Genomic DNA, 24122 nt, shown 5'->3' with positions numbered 1-24122 from the left:
CTACTGCTGCCATCACAACTGAGTGACATCTTGCTCTTTTCCTCTTCGGGTGGTTTCTTGAGATTTCTACCTGTGAGAAACGACCCACTACCAGCAAACCCTTGGTGCACTGGATCTACTAAATAGGCTGGTGTATAGTGCTGCTATCTTGTGTTCAGACTTTTCCTCTTAATCAGCCTGAACTCCCTCAAACTTGCTGTATGTGTATGACATGCTGAATCCTCATTTTACTCTGGAAAATTAAATCCACCTCCTGTTTATGTTTTCTTCCTAGCTGTAAATCCTCTTTCAGTAGAGAATGGGTCTTTAAGATCCTCAGGCATGCTCTAGCTACACAGGGTCAGTTGGTGATGGATTGTCTCCGGATCTGGCTGGAAATGCTGTGTATCCTGAGAGGGGTGCTGCCACCGTTGGAGTAAGTAATAGGATAATCAGTGGGTGTGAGAAATAAGTGAAGTGCTTCTGGAGGTTTCTTACTGCTTGTCAGATACTATCTCTGGAAGTAAAATAATAACGATAAAAAATAATAATTTATAGATTATCAAGAGTTCGGGGTGGGGGTGGGGAGGGAGGGGAAAATGAGGAGCTGATACCAAGGGTTCAAGTAGAAAGCAGGTGTTTTGAGAATGATGATGGCAACATATATATGAATGTGCTGGACACAATTGATGTATGGATGGATTGTGATAAGAGTTGTATGAGCCCCTAATAAAATGATTAAAAATACTATTAATGAGATAACATGCATTGCTATTACTAATATTTTTTCTATGAATAAACCTCTGTGTTATTTTTCAGCTCACATGAGGACTTTGATGTTAGCTGGTCAGAAACTGGGAGATGAGAGGTTAATGGGAAGAAACTGGCAGTAACCTTAATGGAAAAGAGAGATGGAGACAGGCCTCCCCCCGACACCCCTCCTGCATGAAGGAAGGTGAAGGGCAGAATAATCAATGGAAGAGACTCAAAATATTGGAAATCATGAAATGGCTGGGAGAAGAAAGACAGGATGTTCACACAACCCCCACTGAATAGACTCTCCAGGTTTGGGTGTGAGACAAGAGCACAGCAGGAAGTCTGGAGGGCTGGGGCGCTGGGATGCACATGTCTGAAAAGAGGAGGGTACACTCTAGAGGACCCGCCACCTGCAGAGGACCCGCCAGAAAGCCAGTCTATGGTGGAGGTCTGCCGTTAGCAGAATGTAGGTCCAGCTTTATACTTTGCCAGACCATTTAGACTAACTAAGGGCCCTTTGGGTTTCATTTCCAGATTGTACTTCTTCGGTAAATGGATTGTTTGGGTTCAAAGCCTTCCTCTGACTCTGGTCTGACTTTTGTCCCTCCTCCAGAATCTTTCTTGCAAGTAGGACACAAACTGAGTTGGCTCGAGACTTGAAACTTGGAGCCTCCTCCTGGTAATATCGGGACTCGGGTGGTGAGGGTAGTCAGTAATTTGTAGAACTGGAAGATGAACTCCCGTCTCTTGAACTCTGAAGACCAGGCTAGTCCACAGCCATTGAACTTGCCTGTTGGAGGGGTGGGTATCAGGGGTGTGTTGGGTGCACAATGAGCTTCGACGGTCATTTTGGCAAGAGGGAACCGCTGCCTGCTTTTGGCTTCTGCTGGGATTTGAGCCCTGAATAGTGGCAGGCAGGCTTGAGTGGCCCTCAGTCCCAATGCCTGATGAAGGCTGCCGAAAAGCACGAGAGCCTCCTGAAACCCAGCATTCTTGCTTAGTTTGCTTCCAGCAAGGGTTTTCCTCTTATTTCCCCTTCCTCATGCTCTCTTATCTCTCTAATCTCTGAGCTTTCTATCTTTTCATTTCAAAAGTATGTATATATATGTATGTATGTACACATACATATACACAGATTTTCATTTTTTAGCATTTCTGACCATGACCCTTGATCAGATTTACAGGATTAGATTATATGCTTTCTCCCATAAGTTTTAGCCTTTTATCCTTTGCGTTTAATCTTAAAAAAAATGATAACCTTTCAGCTTATTGGCTGCAGCCTACTACCTTTTGTCTAACATCTCATCTATTTCTGTCATAGAACATTTAACCTTTATTTTTCTTGGGATTTAACAAAACCTCTATTCACCTTTCATTTTATAAAGTGCTTTAACAAAAGTTACTAAGAAACTAAGTCATAGGAGCAGGAGCAGAGAATTGCCCTCTAAATGGGAAAGGGCAGAGGTCATCCAAATTTCTCTTCTAAGCCAGGTGCCCAAGGCCTTCTTATGTCCTTCCCACACCCCCCGGGATGCTTCACCATGTTAGTTAGAACTATTCAAGGTCATGCATGTCATGAAGTAGAGTGTACACTTGGTTTCTCAAACTCATGGTGGTATTTTCTTAGACTCTTAGAAGAATTGTAGTCAGGATATGTCCTAGAACTGAGAATGGGGAGACATTCCTCTCACGTACTGTGGATATGTGCTCAAGGAGGACCGGTCCTCGGAGTACAGCATCAAGCCTGATAAAGCAGAGATCAGCAAAAAACAAAAGAGGAAGCTCTTCCGTGACATGAGTTGCCACAGGGACTACAGTGAATGGGCTCCAGCACAGAAACAATTGTGAGGCCGGAGCCACAGTGGGCAGTGTGCTGTACAGCCCCGCAAAACCACATTCCTTTCACTTCTCACCTCAGAGTACAAGAGGAGGATCCACTTAGCCTAAACTTAGGAATTGCTAGAACTATTTTCAATACATTAACCAGGCACTGCAAATTCGGTCTAAATAGCCTGTGCCCATGCTCTCTGAAACCCCTTTGGCCCTGCAGCAGTCTTTTGACCATCGTCAGCTTGGTGCCATCGTTGGGAAGTCCCAGCATGGCACGGTTGAGAATTGGCAGCCTATTTTTATTTTCTAAGTTATTTTGCGTTCAACAGTACTTTTCACAGACTTCTTGAATGACTTCGTGCCCTATGAGGATGGGAGTTGATAGGTGGTATGTTAAACTTATTTTAGGGGGAGGAAAGGAACAGAGGAGCTTTTGCATATTTTATAATGAGCTTCATTAAGCAAGTCTCTCGTTCCTGTTTATGTAATCAGGTTAAATGCCTTTAGCTTAGCAAGCTGTACCCACCAGGAATAATGGCTCAGAAGAAATGATGTCTGCAGGTTTTCAAAATTTAAAACCAAGATATCATGGGCATATGGTAATGACTTCTTCTCAAATGGGATCGCGCCAGCTTTAAAGCTCGGCACATGGGAAATAAACTCTCCAGGTTTGTGCTAATGGGATCCCGAGGACTTCTTGTTCTCCTGAATGTACGTTGGCAATTCTCCTGGAAGCTACACTATGTAGCTAGCCATAGTCCATAATGCTCAATCTGCGGTCAGTCTGGCTTAATTTAAATCTCAGCTATACCAAATCCTGCGCCATCTCGCTCTCTGTGACTCAGTGTCCTCCTGGCCCTAACGAGAATACACGTGTTTGAAGTCCTTAGGAACTTTACATGAGATACTATTTGCAAAGGGTTTATTTGTCCTAGAAAGCACTCAGCATATATTGCTGCTGTTGTGTTTAGGTGCCTTTGTGTCGGTTCTCCTGCATAGCGACCCTTTGTACAACAGAACGGAACACTGCCCGGTCCATACTGCATCATCCTCAGCAGCAGCATTTTGTTTGAGCCCATTGTTCAGCCATCATCAATCTTGTGATCATTTTGTAGATAATTCACTGTTAGTCCAACTACCTTAAGGCGATACAGTCAGTTATTAAATGTGTACTGTATATTCACCTTAAACAGTTCCCGTGTTTGTAAACACTCTACTGTGGGTCCAGGTGAACTTGCTGCAGCTTCCTACTCATTAAGGATCACAGAATGCTATCATGAAAGGCCAAGAGACTCCTGATGGAGTTTGGGTTTATTAGGCAGGCAAGTCATTGAGGACACTGAAACCTTTAGCTTTCAGTTAGGCAAGAGGCCAGGGCAAGTGTCTGGCTTGGCTCAAGGGTGGACCTAGCAAAGGGAATGCTTTTGTGGTCTCACCTGGCTGTCATCCTCTTAGGGACCCGGCAAATATTTGTTGAAAGAATGAGTAGCTGGCTTCTTGTATTATGGATCTCAGTACTAGGTCACGCCTTCAATGAGAAAACTAGGGTCATGCTTCCACCTGTGCACCTGATGATATTCTGGGATCACAGGTTCTCATTGGATCTCCCTGATGTTCCATTTAAATTATTTCTAGTCTTTAATATGCTTTCATTTCAATTGAGGGTTTTTATCTGCTTAACTTTATCATTGTTGTTAGTTTTTTAAAAAGCATTTTGCATATATGAAATTCAGGACAGGCAAATGTAGAGAGACAGTAACCGGATTAATGGTTCTGTTGGGGAATGAGAGGGAAGGTTCTGGGAAATGGGGAGTAAATAATGATAAGTGCGAGAGTAAAGAAAATGTTCTCAAGCGGATTGTGGTGATGAGTGCACTACTCTGCTGAATGTGATTGAATTATTGAGTTGGATGATGGGTGAATTATATGTCAATGAAATGATTAAAAACAAACAACAAAAATAATACTTCACCCAGTTGCCTTTGATTTGATTCCAATTCATAGTGAACCCATAGGGCTGTCAATGGTTGTGATCTTTTGAAAATACATCTCCTGGCCTCTTCCAAGGTACCTCTGGGTGGATTCAAACCACCAAACCTTTTGTTTAGTAGTCGAGCGTTGTACACTTAAATGGCATGACACACAACACAACTCAATGCTGATTTTGATATACTGAGATTGCCTCCGTTCCTTATTATGAAGTTGATACACCTTGGAATTTTATATAAGGATAACATTAATGAATTCTTGCAATAACATAAGATCCTGGGTATCACTTGACTGTGTATATATTTTTTTAGAGTCGCAGGCAATTTAAGTGGCTTAAAAACAATCTAATACAAAACAAAACTAAATGCAGTTAACTAAAGAAATGCCCCCAATGCCACTGAGTGGAACTCATGGCATCTCTGTAGAATCTTTCCTAAGGGTTTCAGAGACTGTAATTCATTCTAGCTTGGAGTAAATAGTGGGTTTGAACTGCTGGCCTTGCAGTTACCAGTCCAACATCACCACCAATGCTGCTTCTCAGGGGTTTAGCTTAAGTCAACTTGTTAACAATGGAATTGGGAGTGAAATCAAGACATCCCAACACAAACTGTGGATTCATCTGTCCTGATTCACACATGCAAGGCCCAAAGAAATAAGCCGCTTTAGTTATCATACCTTCGTGGTATCAGAGTTGATACTTAAATTTAGAAATCTTCACTTAGGCGGGAATTGTTGATCCTGAACACCGTGCTGACCCCAGTAACCTCTTGATTGTAAAAGCCACGGGCGCACTTTACATTTTAGAGTATTTCACCAATGCACTCCATGATCCTGTCACAGACTGAAATAAATCCCCTTTAAGTCCCCCTCATTATCATCTCCTTCCAGGAAAGACACCCAGGTGGTGCAATGGCCAAGTGTTTGCCCGCTAACCAAAACATTGGTGGGTCAAAGTCACCCAGCTGCTGTGCAGAAGAAAGACCAGGCAATCTGCTTCCATAAAGATCACAGCCTAGGAAAGTCTATAGGACAGTTGTTCTCTGCCACAAGGGTTACTGTGGGTCAGAATCAGCTCAACAGCTCCTAACAACAACAACAACAACAGCAACAACAAAAAAGCAACAGTATCTCCTACTTGAAGCAAGCACAAAGTACAGAAAATACCTAATGTCAAACAAGATTAATTCATAACATTGAGGTATGTTTATAGTCATGAACAGCATTTTCTGTTCAGTAAGTCCTCTACAAATCATTCTGAAATGCATTGATTGAAACAGTATCCTATTGGGAAGAGTATGAAGGACAGCCAATTTTTTTAGTGTTAAAAAAATCTTCACACCTGCAAAGCCCAATCAAATGCCTCATACACGGTATATGCTACAAAAAAACAAAAAAAACAAAAAACCAAAAAACGTTGAAACTTAGATCCTCTTAATTTGATCTCAGTCCCCCACCAACTGTTGTTTGGGTGATTGGTTAGAATTGACTAGATGGCAGCTGGTTTTAGGATATCCAGTGTTCAACATTCCTACAACAGGCGAGTGAGGGACCCAAGAAAGCCTCCATTAAAGAGATTTTATGATGCTTGGTGAGTGAAATACTCAGATCCTACGTCTTTTATTCTCTAAGGAGTTGAAAGGCAATGTTAATATACAGATGTTAGCACCAGCAGGTCACTTCCCCTGTGCTTGTTGTGTTGTTGTCTCCTACAAAACAGCACCCTCTGTTCCATCCAGACATGCCCACACCCAGGAGACCAAACAAACTGTCTTTGGAAACTGTTTCTCTAAGTGAGAGGAACCCAAGAGCCTGACATAATACAAATTACAGGGTGTTCTGTATATACAAGAAATAAAATGGGTAGGTATTATGATTTAGGAGCCTGTATTGTTAGAGCTCGCAAAGAGACACTTCACCGTCTTTGGTCCATTGGCTTAAATTCATGAGGACACCAAGGAAGAGTCTTGGAGTCTATCTTGGAAGAAGCATGGCCAGAATGCACCTAGAGGATGAGGTTGGCAGACTTCTTTTCATGACCTTTGGACACGTTGTCAGGAGAGACTGGCCCTGGGGAAGGAATCATGCTTGATAAAGTCGAGAGGCATTAAAAAAGAGGTAGGTGCTCAAAGAGATGGATGGACACAGTGGCAGCAACTATGGCTTCAAGCACAGGAGCAATTGTGAGGAGGGGGCAGGCCCAGGCCATGTTTTGTTCTGGGGTACACAGGGCCACGATGGATCATAACCGACCAGATGGTACCTAACAACAACAGCAGTGACAAAGGAAGGGTAAGGATGGGCTTAACATGAATTTGTCGCCCATCCGAGAATATGTATCATAACAAGATGCAATTTGCATGCAGGATGTGAATTTTTTTAAAGTACAAGTCATCATCTTTTAGAATATTTCATTTCCTTCAGGAATGCCTGGTGCTGTTTGATTTATGAATTTAATTAACATGAATCATAAAGAATTTTTATGAGTACAAAGGTGATTTTCCCTAAAATCCCTCTGGATTTCATAACAAGAATTTTTTGCAAAAGATTGTCCTTAAGCAGATGTCCTCTAATGTGGAAATGCTAATTTTCCAATAAAGATAAATGTTTAATGTAGATTTGTAGCATGTAATAACATTTCCTTGATATAAATATCCCCCCAAATACTTCAAATGTTCCATCCGTGCTAGATGCTTTGAAATTAATACCTGAATACTTGTAAAATACTCGATAGATACTAATCATATTTTTTTAGATAATTCAATGCATTTAAAAAATTTACATATATATTAGATGGCTGAAAGATATTTCAAATTGTTCCTTCATTAAGAGACATCCTTATAATTCCAGGTGCTATTAAGGAAGACTTCCCCTAACCTTGCATCCTATGATGAGATTAGTGGAGGGAAAATGCGAGGATGTTGTAGGACCAGGCAACATTTATTTCTGTTGCACTATGGGTAAATGATGAGTGGAAACCCAACCTGCCAGCACTTAACAACAACAGTTGCTGTCAAACTTTGTGGTGTGTCGGTGAGTCCATTCTGCCTCCCAGCAGCCCTGTGGAATAGGGTAGAACTGCCACAAAGTTTGCCGAGGTTGTAGATTGGCACGTGGAGTGTTTCGTGGGTTCGAATTAATGGCCTTTTGATTAGCAGCCATACAAGTAACCTCTGGACTGCCAGCATTCTTGTTGCCAGCCATGCTATATCCAAACCCATGTCGTCATTAGTCACCTAGTGCCAACAATAGAATCCTGAAGGTTTCCAGGACCCTCTCTCTTTCGCTCCTCCACGAGTCACTAAATCCTTCCATTATCACCAACAAAATGCATTTTTTACCTTTCTATTTCTACTATTTGTGTCCTTGTTAAAGATGCATAATTTTGCCTTTATCAGTAACTGCCTAATTAGTTGTCCTGCCTGTAATATTGCCGTTCTCGGCTTATCTGCCAAGGCGTTTATGGAAGAAGAAGCATCTTCCTGGAACACTAGCCTGGCTATGGAGGCTGTATTGAAACCCATCAGTGGCCTTACAGCACAACAAGGATTAACTTTCTTTCTTTCCTTTCTATTTTCCCCCCAAGGGAAATAACTGAGGTTATTTCTTTAACCAATAATACAATTTGAGCTTTTAAGTAAATATTAGATTTTGGTTAGCTTATATATACTGCAACTTTCACAGTTGTACTTAAAGATGTTTGGATGAAATAGGGTGATATTAAGAATTCTGATTTGTAAATGTTGTGTAATAAAATGTATTATATTTTCTCCCAGTACTGCTCACTCTCTATCTTACCTGCCTTGTAACAGCTACACCAATATCCTGGCAATTTCCTGCACATCCTACTTTAGATTCTGGACTTTTAGCCTTTGCTTTCCATTCCCATTGACTTGACGATTCTCCTCCGCCTTTTACAACTGGAAGACAGTATGCTAATCAATAAGGAGTGTTAAGTTGGCAGAGAGAGTGTTTTATGAGGGGCTGCCATGTTTAGGCTGTAGGGATTGAGAACTATCTCTGTGCCTTATTCACCACATTTAGACAAAGGAGAGAGTCAGCCAGATGGCTGTATGGTGAGAGAGAAGGCATGCCAAGACAGAGCTCCTCGTTGCTCCTAGGAGCCACGGAGTTGGTTGAGACTCATTGCATTCCCATGGACAACAGAACAAAAAAAATGCTCAATTTAGTGCCATGGTCCTCAAAGTTATGGATAAGTTTCAGTCCAGGTCACAGGCCCCTGGTCAATCCATTTTGTCTGAAATCTTCCTCTTGACTAAGCATGATGTCCCTCTTGAGGGACTGGTCTCTCCTGATAACATGCCCAAAGTATGGACGACAAAGTCTCACCCTCCTGGCTTCTAAGGATCACTCTGGTTGTACTCCCCCCAAAACAGATTTGTTTATTCTTTTGGCAGTTCATGTATGTTCACTATTCTTCCCCAGCACCATCATTCAAATGCATAGACTCTTCTTCGGTCTTTTTTAACCTGCCTTGTTTAATGTTCGACAATGCTGCTGCTTTTAGGTGCCATTAAGTCAGTTCCTACTCATAGTGACCTTAGGAACGACAGAACAAACCTGCCCAGTCAGGCCCGGGCCATCCTCACTGTTGTTCTTGTGTTTGAGTCCCTTGTTGCACCCACTAGGACAATCCATGTCTTGGAAGGTCTTCCCCCTTTCCATGTCCCTCCAGAGACCTCATTTGTGGAGGTCATTGAGGTTCCAGGTAAACTTAGTTGCTCTCTGGCCTTCAGCTGACCTGATCATTTCAACCCTATGCTCTTATCACACTATGTTTTACATCCTTATTTTTATACCTATGTTTAAGTGATCAATTTCTGTTTATTCTAGCAATCCATGTTATCAATTATGCTTATGTTACCAGCTTCACGTTGATATTTCCCATTGGCTGCTCTTAACTATAACATTCTTTGGGGGCAGGAACTCTAACCTAATGTAGTCATCGCACACAATCAGCACCCAATGCATAGCTAGGCCCAAGGGTGGCTGTGTGATGCATTGGAATGGGTGTTCTGTTGGGTAACGAAAGGAGAAGCTCTAAGTCCAGCTGAAAAGACATCGTGTCTCTAATGTGTATGGAATGTCATACGATCCTTAGGTTTCCTTTCCAATTACTATAAGCTCTAGAGTGACACATTTTTCCTTTTTAAATCAGAAGGCACATCAAAAAGAGTTACAGGAAGAGAGAGGACCACCAGACAGTGCCCTGGGAGAGGTAGAGCAACACCTGGGTTCTAACACCTTGCGGCCACCCAGGAGATGTGCAGCCCTGGGCAAGCATTCAATGTCTCTGAGCCTCACATTTCACATCTGGAGAATGAAGCTGATTCTGTTTGCTCTACTTTGGAGGATGGGAAAATCCAATGAGGCCTACAATGCTTGCAGACGATTTTTGTGGCTCATCAAGAACCAAGCCACCACAGTCAGGAGGCGTGCAGTGTTTAATAGCCATTGTTCCAGGCACACATTCAGTACTGCTGGCAGCATAAACTGAAGTGTGCACTCTGGGTATGTGCGAGTTTGTAAGCAGCTCACTTTTATGAGGCAGCGAAAATCACATGCACTCATATTCCATGCATGAGTTCTTTGACATAAAGATTAAAACTGTGGAGCCAGACTATGAAAGATTAAAGCAAACTCAAGCTTGCCGGTGTAATTCTGACTCAGAGAGTCTGTTAACAAGTCCACATTTGTACTTACCTCCCTGTGGAAAGAACTGAGAATAAATCTCTTTGAAGGTTTCTTCATTAACAACACCACTGGGGCATTCCTAGAGAAAGAAGCAGAGAAGCAAAATGAGCAAAGTGTTCATAAAAGTGAATTTTTTGCACATTTCCAAGCAGACTGTCTACTGTGCAGAGCTGCACCAAGAAAGCTAAGCATCCATTCACGCTTTCGATGAGGACAGAAACACACTGTACACTTTACTTCATTCTGGTTTTCACAGAGTGAGTAAGAAATCCAGACCTAAAAATGTTCGCTTATGAGGCGCAAGCTTGTATGAAACACTCCAGAACACACTCCTGGTTTTAAGCAATCATATGTTTATTGTCAGTGTGGTAAGAAATAATGCTTCTCCCCCCACACACACACTCACCCCCCACCCCCGCTTGAAGTCCATAATATGGTTTCCACTAAATCTTGCTGGGCTCTGTGTCCTCTGGAAATGTGTTGCGTAACACAATCCATGAGAAAGTGATGTTTCAGGTTGCCCCCAAAGCAATAGACAGGCATTCCTATTAATTCCCATGAAGAGAAATAGTTAAATCCCATTGCATATGCATCACATGGTAACAAATGACGCTGAGTGACAGACAACTCAAATGTCTTCTGAGGCTTCTGGAGAGGAGAGCTAAAGAGAAGCAGGCTTGAGCTTGATTCCTGTTCCTTAAGACTGGCTGAGCCTGACCTCAGAAACTTCTGTAGTGAGGTCTGTGTAGTGCAGCCAGTAGAAAAAATCACCACGTGAGAGGAGCAAATCCCTGAGTGGTGCTCATGCTCCACAGCTCCATGAGCTGCGGACAGACAGTCTGGAAATGGAGTCCAACCAGAGATATCTTGAAATCCAAGCCTGGGAATTTTCTGAAAATCCGCCACTGTGATGTTAGGGAGCATGGTTCTACTCTGCTACCCATGGGGTAACCATGAGTTGGAATTTAATTGATGGCAATGTTTTTCATTTCTGGTTTCACTGCCCTTAAGGGCTATTGTTAGTGCTCCTCAGGCAATGTCTAGAAAGCTCTTACCCTTGCACATCCTAATCCTTTATTTAAAAGTTGTATTCGTATTCAATGCCATCAAGTTAATTCTGACTTACAGTGACCCCAGAGACAAAGTCAAATATCCTATACAGTGTTCTGGGAGATAATTTTTATGGAAACAGGTCCGTTCCCCCACCTCACCCTCCTGCAGAACCATGAGGGGGGTTTGCATGGCTAACACTCTGGTTAGCAGTGCAGTGCACAGGTATGTTAGTATAATAGGAGTAATATAAAATTTGGTAGGCAGAATGCCATCACTTAATGGATCATTGTGAGGAGCCCTGTTGGTCTCTCAAGTAAGCACTGGACTAATAAACACAAGGTAAGAGATTCAAACTCCCCAGATGCTCAGCACAAAGAATTATAGTCTCAAAAACGGCATGTAGAGTTACTATGAGCAAAAAGCCCACCACTTGATGCATTCCATTTTATTTTTAAAGGCTCCTAATTTTCTTAGACCCATACTTTGTACATTCCAAGTTCCAATTATTCGTTGATGTTTGCAGTGGTTTCTTATCATTTTGAGCTGTGCTCCATCCACAAAAGCAGGTCCCAAAGACTCTATTCCAGCAGGCTTTACTTCATCCGGGACATTATGGCCGACTCTACTTTGCGGAGGCAGCTCTTCCTCATCCTATCTTGAGTGCCTTCCGACTGGAAGGTGGCATCGTCTGGCACCATCTCTGGCAGTGTTCAGCCTCTGTTCATGAGGTTTTCAGTAACTGACCAGGCTTTGATTCTGTCCCTAGAGTTTTCAGTGGCTAATTCCTTTGAAGTGGACAGCCCTTTCTCCGTCTTTTTTTAGTCTGGAGTCTCTGCTGAAACCCGTACACTTTGGTGAGTTTGCTGGAATTTGATATAGCCTTCAGCATCACAGAAACCCACAAGCCACCATCGTAGGACAGACAGATCTGTCTCAGAAGAAGTATAGCAAGATTGCTCCTGGAGGCAAGGATAGCAAGAGCCCGTCTCATGTATTTTGGACATGTTATCAGGAGAGGCTGGTTCTTGGAGAAGAACATCTTGCTTCATAAAGCGGAGGGACAGTAAAAACAGGCTGGCCCTTGACCAGATGAATTGACTGAGTGCCTTCAACAATGGGCTGAAACATAAAATAGTGAAGATGACACAGGACCTGGGGTTGTTCATTCTGTTGTGCAGCCATCTCAATGAGTTGGAACTGACCCTATGGCACCTAGCAACAACAACAACAACAACATGAGTCTAAATCAGTCATAGTAGGTTTGTTTTTTCAGGAATGATTCTAATATCATGGCTAAACAACCAAACTGTACTCATCAGCATGGCAGCACTAACAAGAATGCAGGTCTGACCTTATTCAGGGAGCCTAAAACCTGATCCGAGTGATGCCTTCTACTAGCAATACAAATGGAATCTGCTCTAATGTTATGAAGGCTCACTCTCAAAGGCAGAGGAACTACTGCCATGGTAAATGCCACCACAGAAGCATAAAGGCCACCATAGTGGAAATGAACGTCAGCAGAAATCAGGGAGCCTAGGAGTTATTAAACAAATCTTTTCCCCAGCCATGCTTAGATGAGTGCATTAGAAATTCCGTCGATGGAGAAAGTACTGGGAAGGACACTTTGAAGTACAACCCATGTTTGCATAGGAAATTGCTAGAGAAATGATTTTTGTGGTGCATTGTGGGTCCTTCACCTTCTGCCTGATCACAAAATCTTGTGGTATTTTCCCCTTAAATCATCAGAACTCTGCTAAAATGTTCTAGAAATAGAGACAAATTTTCTCAATATTTGTCCACTATGCTTGCAGCACACCCTTCTCCCAAATCACTCTGTGGGTGTATTTCTGTTATGGTTTAAATTGGACTTTGCCAAATATGGGTCATGATCCCAATCCCTATGCCCATGGGCAGCATTCTGAGGTGTTCAGTAGGTCTTACCAGAGTAGGATGAGGTTTAATCTAATTACTTCCAAAAAGACAAGAACAGAAACAAAGGCACACACACACATACACACACACACACACACACACAGGGGTAGAAAAACATTGTAAGAACATGTCTTACAAGGCAAGGAGCAGTAAAGAACCAATGAACAAACAGCTGGGACTACTGGGGAGGAGGGTGAGGATGGTGAGGCAGCCTCACTTGCTTCGGACATGTGGTTAGGAGAAGCCAGTCCCTGGAGAGGGACGCCACGTGTGGTAAAGCAGAGGGTCAGAGACAACGAGGAAGCCCTTCTATAGGATGATTGACAGCGAGGCTGCAACAATGGGCTCAAACAAGACTAATGGTGGAGAAGGCACAGCACGGTGGTGTTGTGTTCTGTCGTACAAGAGGCTACTATAAGGTGGAACCAACTAGAGGGCACCTCACAACAACAACAACAGACGAGGAAGGAATCAACCCGGTGAGACTCTGAGTCAGACTAGGAGCCTCCATCACCGTGATAAAGGAAATTTTGTTCTTTCCAGCCATCTGAGCTTCCCAAATATTATTAAACCTGTATAGATGGTCTTCAGGCATCAGAAAAAAAGGATAATCACCGTACAAAAAAGTCATAAGACAACAAACAAATTTAAAAGTGCTGGTGACATGGGACATAGTGTTATGAGGAAATCTTTTAGGATAGTAAAAACATCACACGTTTTAAATACCATGCTCGTCATCAACCCTCAGGCCGATCCCTGGAAGATCATAGCAGTGGGAATGAGGAACAGAAGTGGGAAACTTTCACTTTCCATCATGAGAAATGTCAGCAAAAGAAGGATTCTAATTCACTGATATTAAGTTGATAATGACTCATAGCGCCCAGGGTAAAACTGCCCCTGTGTGTTTCCAAGACTATAACTGGCTCCGGAAGGAGACAGCCCAGCTGTCTTGCTTGCAGCCGCTGCGTTTCAAGTTGCCGACATTGCAGATCAGAGTCCAACTCCTACTCATGGCGATGCCTGTCCAGGCCTCCCTGTCGTCCACTGTTCTTTCATCTCTACTTCCAGACGAAGGAGGTTCATGGGAGCCTCTTGGGTGGGAGCACAGACAGATGGTGGGCCGAAATCCAGACAAACCAGCATGTGCACGTAGTGTTCTCAGATCAGAACAGAGAAAGAAGCATCATTGCTCCCACCCAAAAGGGGACTAGGGCCCCTTCTAGCAAAGTTGGGAAAGAAGTTACCTTCTTTTCTTTCTTTCTTTCAAAGCTATGTATTTAAATATTTTTAAACAAAACATCCTTATGATCTCCGAAGTATTCTCCATTACACTTAATCCGTTTGTCAAATCTGAGATTGCAATTTTGGAAACATTTATCTTTGCTTTTAAGAATTTATTAATCATTTTATTGGGCGCTCTTACAGATGTTATAACTATTCATAAATCAATTAGATCAAGCATCATTGTACAGCTGCTGCCGCCATCAGTTTCAAAACGTTTTCGTTCTTGAACTCCTTGATATCAGCTCTCCTTTATCCCCTCCCTCTCCCGCCCTCCACCCCCAACCCTTATTGTTATGTTATATACTAGTATTATTGTTGTTTTCTGTGTCTTACGCCATACAATATATCCTTTCACCTTCAATTTTGTTGTTCATTTACCTCAAGAGGGATTATATATTCATCATTCATATCAGTTCCCTCTTCCCCCTTCCCCCACCCTCTTTTCCCACACCCTTAAGGAATCATCACTCCTGTTACTGTTTCTGAAGGGTTAGCTTGGTTTTTATGCATTCGATGATCTTAATTGTACAAATGAGCATACTCATGCATAATAGGATTAATGAGGTAAAACAAGAAACATGATAGTGAGGGGGAGGAAATATTAAAGAATCCGAGGATAGTTATTTGTTTCATCAGTGCTATACTTCACCCTGATCAGTGCATTTGGTAGAGATCCTACTAAAAAATGTGTGTGTTCAAATTTATAAGTAGAAGCTCAGAAGAACATGCAGCTGTACTAATGATGTACATTAAAAACAAAAGAGCAGCTAGATGGGACAATGGAAGGGAAACAGGTTTCAAATGTGGAAGAGAGGGCTGTTCATCAAATGTTCTTCTCACTTCTGAATGCAAGGCGAGGCTGCTTTTCCTGGGTTCCCAGTGGAAGGCTGGGGCCGTGTGAGTAACTGGTTACTTAAAGGAAAGGGGCAGCAACACCGGACATACAGCACAGGACACACATCACTGTGGGGCTGCAGCATCTAATGATTGATGCTCCACCTGCCGGAGCTGTCTTTTATTTTGGTCACAATAACCGTACATGACATGGTGCCTGCTCCAGCATCCGGGCTCCTTCAGAAACTCTGATTAGCGAAATGCTCTTACTGACCAAAGATGAGCATGTAGTGTGCATGAGAAGCACCCCCTTTAATATGTTTAGACCACTGGAATTGCATTATTCAAATATACTCTGACAGATACATAGGACAGAAAAAGAGGAAATTTTCTTCCTTTGTCTTGATGACCAAGCATCTTCCCCACCGCTTGTCTTGTCAGCTCATCGTACTGTGGTGGCTTGAGCGTCGCGGGGATGCCAGCAGCTATGGTACCAGCACTTCAAATACCAGCAGGGGGACTCAAGGTGAACAGCTCTCAGAGTAACATCCAGCTCTTGATTATTTAATTGTCTGGTCTGTGGCTGCTGTGAACTCTGGGGGCCCCAGTGCAAAAGGCTTTCTGGTTCTGAACCGTCCCCACGATCGATCGGCTGCGGATCGGACTGTTGTGATCCTGGCTTTCTGAAGTAGATTGAACGTGCTTAGTCTGAATGTTCCACCGAGATACGTGCAACATCATCTCAACTCTGAAGTCTCCACTGACTGCCTGAGGCACACTGACGAGCCATGGGACCTGAGCGTCCCTCATGTTGTACTTGGGCTCCATCATCAGGTCCATTTTGACCCCCAGAGGCTCTGTGCGGAACAGAACACCCCCAGCCTGGCACCATCATCACAAGCGTTGCTCAGCTTGAGCCCATTGCTGCAGCCGTTGTGACAGTCTAGCCCACCGGGCCTTCCCCTTTTTCATTACTCGTCCACTTTGCTAAGCGAGATGTCTTTCCCTAGAGACTGGCCTCTCCTTATAACGTCCGAAGTATGTGAGATGAAGTCTTGCCATCCTTGCCTGTAAGGATGTAGAACTTGGGATGTTCTTATTCTGTGACAGGTTTGTTTGTTCCTTTGGTGGCCCATGGTCCTTTCAATATTCTTTGTCGATACCATAGTTGAAATGCATTGATTTTTCTTTGGTCTCCCTCATGGGAGGCAAGAATTCACCACCAAACCCCACCCCCCATTAGTTACATGCTGAGGAGATATTTAAAAGTTATGTGACAGCTTAATTATATATGATATGTGTGCACATTTTCCTCTTTCTACTTAGGTTAATTTAATAATAAACTGAGAAGTTCTAATTTGAGTATGAATTCAATTGCTCTTCATTTATTATTATGCTATTTTACATAGTCATTGCTAAAAATTACTTTCAAACAGCGATTGTGTCTACCATGTAGACCTTACCTAGTCATTATAATCAAAAGTCTGGTGTCTAGGACAGAAGTCTCCTAACATACAGGTGTTTTAACAGTTACACTTTGTCTGATTGTGTCACATGGTACAGATAATTCATCATTGTTAGTGCGTAGCTAACATTTAGGAAAGAGTGCCTTATTTTCTCCGGTACATTTTCCATATGCAAATATGCTATGGAATCATTTTAGAAGTCTTTCCTAGAAAAGACACTTGTTTTATTCTTTAATTTTTTATTTCAGATTGGTTGATTAATGTGGCAGTTAGATAAGCTCCCGTGAACTTGCGAAGGGGTGGAGTCTAGCTTGTCAATCAGGTTGCAGCTTGATTACCTCATTTGGAGGTGCGAAGGAGATAAATAGGTCACCGGTGACCAGAAACACATAGACTTTCTGATTGGTCTTCCTGTTGACAAGACACATGGAGCTATACTACAGCACTGGAGTTGGAGGAGCCATGTGGAGACTCTTGCTAGAGTTGAGCTGCTTCAATCGCCACTGGATCCACAAGAGTTTCCACCCACTGGGCTGCGATCTTCCTGCATTCGGTGATTGCACGTGTTGATCAGACATATCAAACTTATGGACTTACACACATATGCATGTCTGTGAATGTTTCTCTCATCAACCCTGACTTACACAATAAAGGAACCAGCAGTAAAGGGAGAAAAGGACATATTGCATTGGGTACATCTGCTGCACAAGACTGCTTTACATATTGAACAACCAAGGATGTTCCTTTGAGGCCTGACACAAGCCATGATATTGTCAATGGCCTCCTATGCATGTGAAAGCTGCACATTGAATTAATAAATAGCTGATTACAGAGATCCAGAGGCACAGTGGATTGGCTGGTAGAACCACCAACCATTCTCCAGCAGAAACACATGTCAATCTGTGCATATGTTGTGCAGATTGCTTTTGCTGTTATTGTCAGGTGCTGGCGAGTTGGTTCCAACTCCTTGTGAGCCCAAGTACAGTAGAATGCAACCCTCCTATCTGGTCCATCCTCCCAATTGTTGCCATTTTTTGAGTGCACTGTCCCAGCCACTGTGTCCATCTATCTTTTCAAGGACCTCCCTCTTGTTCACCTTCTTTGTGTTTCACTCAGTATGATGTCCCTTTCCAGCACCTGTTCTCTCCTGACAACAGGTCCAAAGTGAATGAGAGGAAGTCTTGCCATCTTCGTCTCAGAGGCAGCTCATAGCACTGTCAATATGCTTCAGCAGGGTCATAATTCACATGCATTGATCCTTTTTCGGCCATCCTTATCCGATGTCCAACTTTCACATGCATGGGGGGTATGTATCATGGCATGGGTCAGGCCTCAAAGGAACATCTTTGTTGTCTCAACACCTGAAGAAAGCTTGGGCAGCAGATTCACCCAATGCAATATGTCCTTTGCTCTCTTGATGGCTGGTCCCACGAGCATTGGTTGTGGATTCAAACAAGGTGGCCTCCTTGACGATGTCCAACTTTGCTCCATTTATCATCATGTTACCTCCTGGCCAAGTTGTGAGTATCTGTTGTTTTCAGGTGCTCTCAAGCCATCTCTGAGTCATAGTGAGCCTAAATACAACAGAATGAAATACTGCCCCATCCTGACCCATCCCTACGATGGTTGTTGTTAAGCTTGAGGCCACTGGTACATCTACCCTCTCAGTCCACCTCATTGGCAGTCTTCCTCTTTTTCATTGACCTTCCACTTTACCAAGCATAATGTTTTTCCCCCAAGAACCAGTCTCTCCTAATAATGTGTTCAGTGTACCTGAGACGGAATTTAATCAATCTCCCTTTTCAAGATTAAAATAAATATATAAAGAGGAAAACCTATGAAATCCCATGGGACAGTTTTATTTTGTCCCACAGTGTTGCTCAGAATTGGCATCAACTCTAAGGGAATGGCAACAATAATTGCTAAAACGGAATGCCTGACCACCTACCACAATGAAGACACTCATAAGCAAAAGGATGTGAACTTTTCAACACCTAACCAGAATCTAGTTGGAAGACTTAAAGTCAACCCAAACTCACTGCCATAGAGTTGATTCCTACTCACACTGACCTGTGGAGCTGAGAGTCCAGAGTAGAATTACCCCGTAGGGTTTCCAAAATTGTCCATCTTTTCAGAAGCAGACAGTCTCATCTTTCTCCGTAAGAGGGGCTGGTGAGTTCCAACTACTGACTTTATGGTTTGCAGCCCAATGCACAACACCCTAGGGGCTCCCTGTGAAAACACAGGTTCTTTTAAATTGAAGTTTTGCTCTCTCATTTGAAACAAGGGTTGAAAGTCATCCTTTGAAAGCCATCACTTGAAAGCCATCCTCTCAGAAGCATGGCCACTTAGATATGCCTGTTATTCTACAAATGTAGAAGCATGTTCAACATGTAAACATTGCAATCCCAGGATCGGCAGTGTCAATAACACTAGAGTCTGTCTGCAAAGGTCTGCTTCCCTTTAGATTTGGTCCATAACTCCAGGGCAAGGAACAACCGCTTCAAAGCCTCACCCTGCTTCGAACAGAGAGTGCTGGAAATATTTACCAGGAATGGATAAATAAATACTAAGTTTCTTCTAACCTTTTAAGAAATTAGAAAATAAATTTGCCCTGGTAGTACTCTCAAAAGCATGTCTTCATATTACTAAAACACCACATACATCAAAACATTAATTTTGCCTCTGCAATTCCCTTCGGTCTTTCTTTATTAAATTATGCTCAGGGAACATTTTAGCTACTCTGTTCTGTTCCACTCAAAGTCTTCCCTTTCTCTTACATACATCTCGGACCCTGATGACCAGAGAGACCAAGAAATGATTATGAAACAATTTTGAAGGCTGGAGGAGCTCTGGTTGCATAGTGCTGATGCGCTGGGCTGCTAATTGCAAGGTCAGCAGTTCAAAACCACCAGCAGATTAGAAGGAGAGAGGGCTTTCTGTTCCCTTCAAGCGTTACAATTTTGGAAATGCATAAAGGCAGTTCTCCCTATAAGGTTTCTGTGAGTCAGAATCTACTTGACCGTGAGTACTTTGAATGCAAAGTGCCATTCTAGCTCATCTCCCTCCCCTGCGATGGTTTGTTATTCTGATGGGCACAGAAATTAAAGCAAGACCACGAGAACAAGAAATACCACTGTGGTTGCAACACAAAATTGAGAAACCTCCATGCATTCTATCACAGGGCTATTAAAAAACAAACAAACAAGCAAACAACAATTTTAATACCACAGCGGCAGCCCTCAGCTTACAAAAAAAAAAAGATCAAAAACCACAGAGCTAGTTTTGAACGTCCATTCAATGAATTGTGTGTTTGTAACTTTCCCTAGTAATTTCATTCTCTTAGCCTAAGAATCCACATCTGCAAAATGGCCAATCAGAAATGTTGATGGAACAGATTAATTAAAATAAGTGAAATAGAAATAAACATATGTCATAAACACTAGAAAGACCAGATATAACCACTGTGCTCAGTGTTTTGCTGCTTCACATTTGCACATGAAATTTGGACCTTGAATAAGGAAGACTGAAAAAGACAGGAGAAGACTTGATGCATCTGAACGATGGTGCTGGAGAAGAATGTCCCACCGGTTGCCAACAGATCAAACACATCTGGCTTGAAAGTAATACATCTAGAATATTCCTTAGCGACAAGGATGGCAAGACTTCCGTTCGTGTACTTTGGCCATCTTATTAGGAGAGACAAGTCCCTAGAGAAGGGCATCATGTTACGTAAATAGGGGGCAGTGAGAATCCCTCGACAAGATGGGTTGACACAGTAGCTGCAACAACAGGCATAAGAGAAACGGTGAGGATGGCACAGGGTCCAGCAGTGTTTTGTTATTTTGTGCAGAGGGTAGCTATGGGTTGGAACCAACACTACGGTGGTTCACAACAAAACGACAACAACTTGCATTAGTCAGCACCTTACATTCTCTGAATGTCATGATCACACCCATCTGGTTCAGGGTGATTTTCACATTGGGCAAATTAAATGGTGGGGAGTGACTTCTCTTGTCATAAACTCACTCCCTGCTATAGAGTCAATTCCCATTCAGTGACCTTATAGGACAGGGTAGAACTGCCCCCATGAATTTCTAAGACTGCAACTCGACAGCAGGGGAAAGCCTTATCTTTCTCCCTCAGAGTGGCTGGTGGTTTCAAACTGCTGACTCTGTGGTTAGCAGCCCAACATATAACCACTATGCCATCAGGCTCCTGTGTTTAGCCATGATCTTTGGAAAAAGATATGAGAGCTGGGTGAAGATCTAGATTCAAATCAGCTCCTCGGGAGTGAAGTTGTGAAATTTGTTTAGTTCTCTGAGACCTCTGAAGTTACCCAAGTCAAAAGGCAAAGTTTCTTTCTACCTAGAGCTCTGCTCTCGATGTGAGAGCGGAAATTATGTGATATTTACAGTGGAAATAAACAGGCTACACAATTAACAAAGAAATGATTGAAGGTCCCTGAGCTTCAGAGTAGCAGACCATTTTTCGGGTGGGGGGAGGGGGAGAAGACAGAGTTATACGCATGGTCATATAGATATCCTGGCACAATGGTAGGTGCTCTACACATGTGGGATCTTTTTCACAGAACTGATGTTGGTTATTCAAAAAGAAGTTGCCTCAGCTTTAAAGAAAAGTCTTCTTGGAAGTATTCCGAAGTCTGGAACGCTCATTAAAATCCACGTAGCGTTGCCTTCTTTCTTTCTTTTTTTTTTTTTTTTAGTGTTGCTTTCTTGAAAGATCTCTCAGACATACTCTTACCAGTTTTGCACCAAATGAGAAGGTTCATTTTGGTAATGTTCACTTTGTCACTTACTACACAAATGCATTCTTTAGACTTCAAAAACATCTTTAGGAAAAGAAAAACCCAACAAAATCACAATAGTGCCATGGGAGAAGGCCTCAGTGTGAGTTTTCCTCAATCGGAGTGACTGAAAATCATTCATTACATCAAAGTTGCGTTATGTCAGAAGTTCTTTATGGCTCCCATAGGTTCCCTCCTCAGGGTCACACCTCAGATGGCTGGGTGGCTATGGGGCTTAGCATCCTCTTCCAAGATGCCAACACTCAGTTCCGTGCGGCTGTAAAACAGATCCTCCTTTCTAGTTGTCTGCAAACATGCATCTGTCTGTTTGTCATGTATAGAGTCACTATGAGTCACAAAGCCACCAGTTGTCTGTCAGTTTGTCATACTGTGGTGGCCTGTGTGTTGCTGGGATGCTGAAAGCTATGTCACTGATGTTTCAAACACCAGCAGGGTCACCCCAAGTGAACACGTTTCATCAGAAATTCCAGACAAAGAACAGACTATGAAGAAGGAATAGGCTGTCCACGTCTGAGGGCACCGAAAACCTCATGGACATCATTGAAACACTGCCAGATACTGAAAGCCTGAAAGCAGAAATAGAATATCATTAGAGTTAGTGCCAGAGGATTAAACCCCTCAGGATAGGAGGAACTCAAAATATACCTGAGAGGTGCCGAAGGTATCAGTTATCAGGCATCAAAGAACCAAAAATCATGTCATTGTGTGCTCACCTTCCTGATACGATTGCTGAAGACAAATGAGTGCATAAGCAAAAGTGGTGAAGAAAGCAGATGGTTCCTGGCTATCAAATGTATCTAGGGTCTTAAAAGCTTGAAGGTAAAGACGCGGTCACCTAGCTCAGAAGCAACCAAGCCCACACGGAAGAAACTTACCAGCCTGTGTGATCATGAAGTGCCGAAGTGGTGAGGTATCAGGCATCAAGGGACAAAAATATCATATTGTGTGCTAACCTTCCCTATACGATCACTGAAGACAAAGTGGGTGCATGAGCAAAAGTGGTGAAGAAAGCTGGTGGTGCCCAGCTATCAAAAGAGATAGCATCTGTGGTCTTAAAGGCTGGAAGGTAAACAAGCGGCCATCTAGCTCAGAAGCAACAAAGCCCACATGGTAGAAGCAGACCAGCCTGTATGATCACAAGGTGTCAAAGAGATCAGGTATCAGGCATCATCAGAACAAAAAATCATATCATTGTGAATGAGGGGGAGTGCAGATTGGGGACCCAAGACCCATTTGTAGGCAACTGGACATCCCCTTACAGAAGGGTCTCAGGAAGGAGATGAGTCAGTCAGGGTGCAGTGTAACAATGATAAAACATACAACTTTCCTCTAGTTCCTAAATGCTTCCTCCCCCACAACTATAATGATCCCAATTCTACCTTACAAATATGGCTAGACCAGAGGATGTACACTGGTACATATAGGCACTGGAAACACGGGGAATCCAGGACAGATGATCCTTTCAGGACCAGTGCTAGGAGTGGCGATACCGGGAGGGTGGGGTAGAAAGGAGGAACTGATTACAAGGATCTACATATAACCTACTTCCTGGGAGATGGACAAGGGAAAAGTGGGTGAAGGGAGACGTTGGACAGTGTAATATATGAAAAAAATAATAATTTATAAATTATCAAGGGTTCATGAGGAAGGGGTGGGGGCAGGGAGGGAGGGGGGAAATGAGGAGCTGATACCAAGGGCTCAAGTAGAAAGAAACTGTTTTGAGAATGAAGAGGGCAACAAATGTACAAATGTGCTTGACACAGTGGATGGATGTATGGATTGTGATAAGAGCTGTACGAGCCATCAATAAAATGATTAATACATATAAAACTAACTAAATAAATAAGAACAATGCATACCTGATAAAGAGCAGCCTCTCCCAGCAGAGCTGACTATAGCAAGTGGACAGAGACAAGCCTGTGGGAGCAGTGCCTTGTATTCATTGTCAAAATACATGGCAAGATCTATCCTGAAATACAATGCTATCTGATAGGATTAGATCTATCTGCCTTCAAAGAAATTCCATAGACACAACTGTTAATCAAATTTATGCAACAATCACTAAAGTTAGTGAGACAAAATTGATCATTAAGGTGTGCCTGACTCCAGCCCTGCGACTTTCACATAGGTAGGTGAATGGTGGCGACCAAACAAGAAAGACGGAAGAAGAATTGATGCATTTTACATACGGTGCTGATGAAGAATAATGTCAGTACCATGGATTGCCAAGGGAACAAACCGATTTATCTCAGAAGTGCAACCAGAATGCTCCTTCGAGGCCAGGATGGTGAGACTTTATCTTACATACTTTAGACATGTTGTCAGGAGAGACCAGTTCCTGGAGAAGGACATCATGCTTGGTAATGTAGAAGGGGAGTGAAAAAGAGGAAGTCTCTCCAGGAGATGGATGGACACAGAAGCTGTCAAAATGGACTCAAACATAACCATTGTGAGGGATG

General features: G+C 42.8%; 1 protein-coding gene across 3 annotated transcripts in view; it reads right to left on the bottom strand.

Moving 5' to 3' along the window:
• The window catches only part of KCNIP4 (potassium voltage-gated channel interacting protein 4), a 279632-nt gene that overhangs the window by 25364 nt on the left and 230146 nt on the right, over positions 1 to 24122 (bottom strand). For 2 of the 3 annotated variants that reach the window (XM_075545015.1, XM_075545016.1), the window contains exon 3: positions 10276 to 10345. In XM_075545015.1, the coding sequence (XP_075401130.1) occupies positions 10276 to 10345 (70 nt within the window). Of the gene's footprint in view, positions 1 to 10275; positions 10348 to 24122 lie in introns of all 3 variants that reach the window. The other variant, XM_075545017.1, reaches the window with a different exon arrangement.

This window comes from Tenrec ecaudatus, chromosome 3, assembly GCF_050624435.1.
Source record: "Tenrec ecaudatus isolate mTenEca1 chromosome 3, mTenEca1.hap1, whole genome shotgun sequence".
Lineage (NCBI taxonomy): Eukaryota > Metazoa > Chordata > Mammalia > Afrosoricida > Tenrecidae > Tenrec > Tenrec ecaudatus.
Note: the sequence above shows the minus strand (reverse complement) of the source record. Positions and strands in the feature narration are given on the sequence as shown.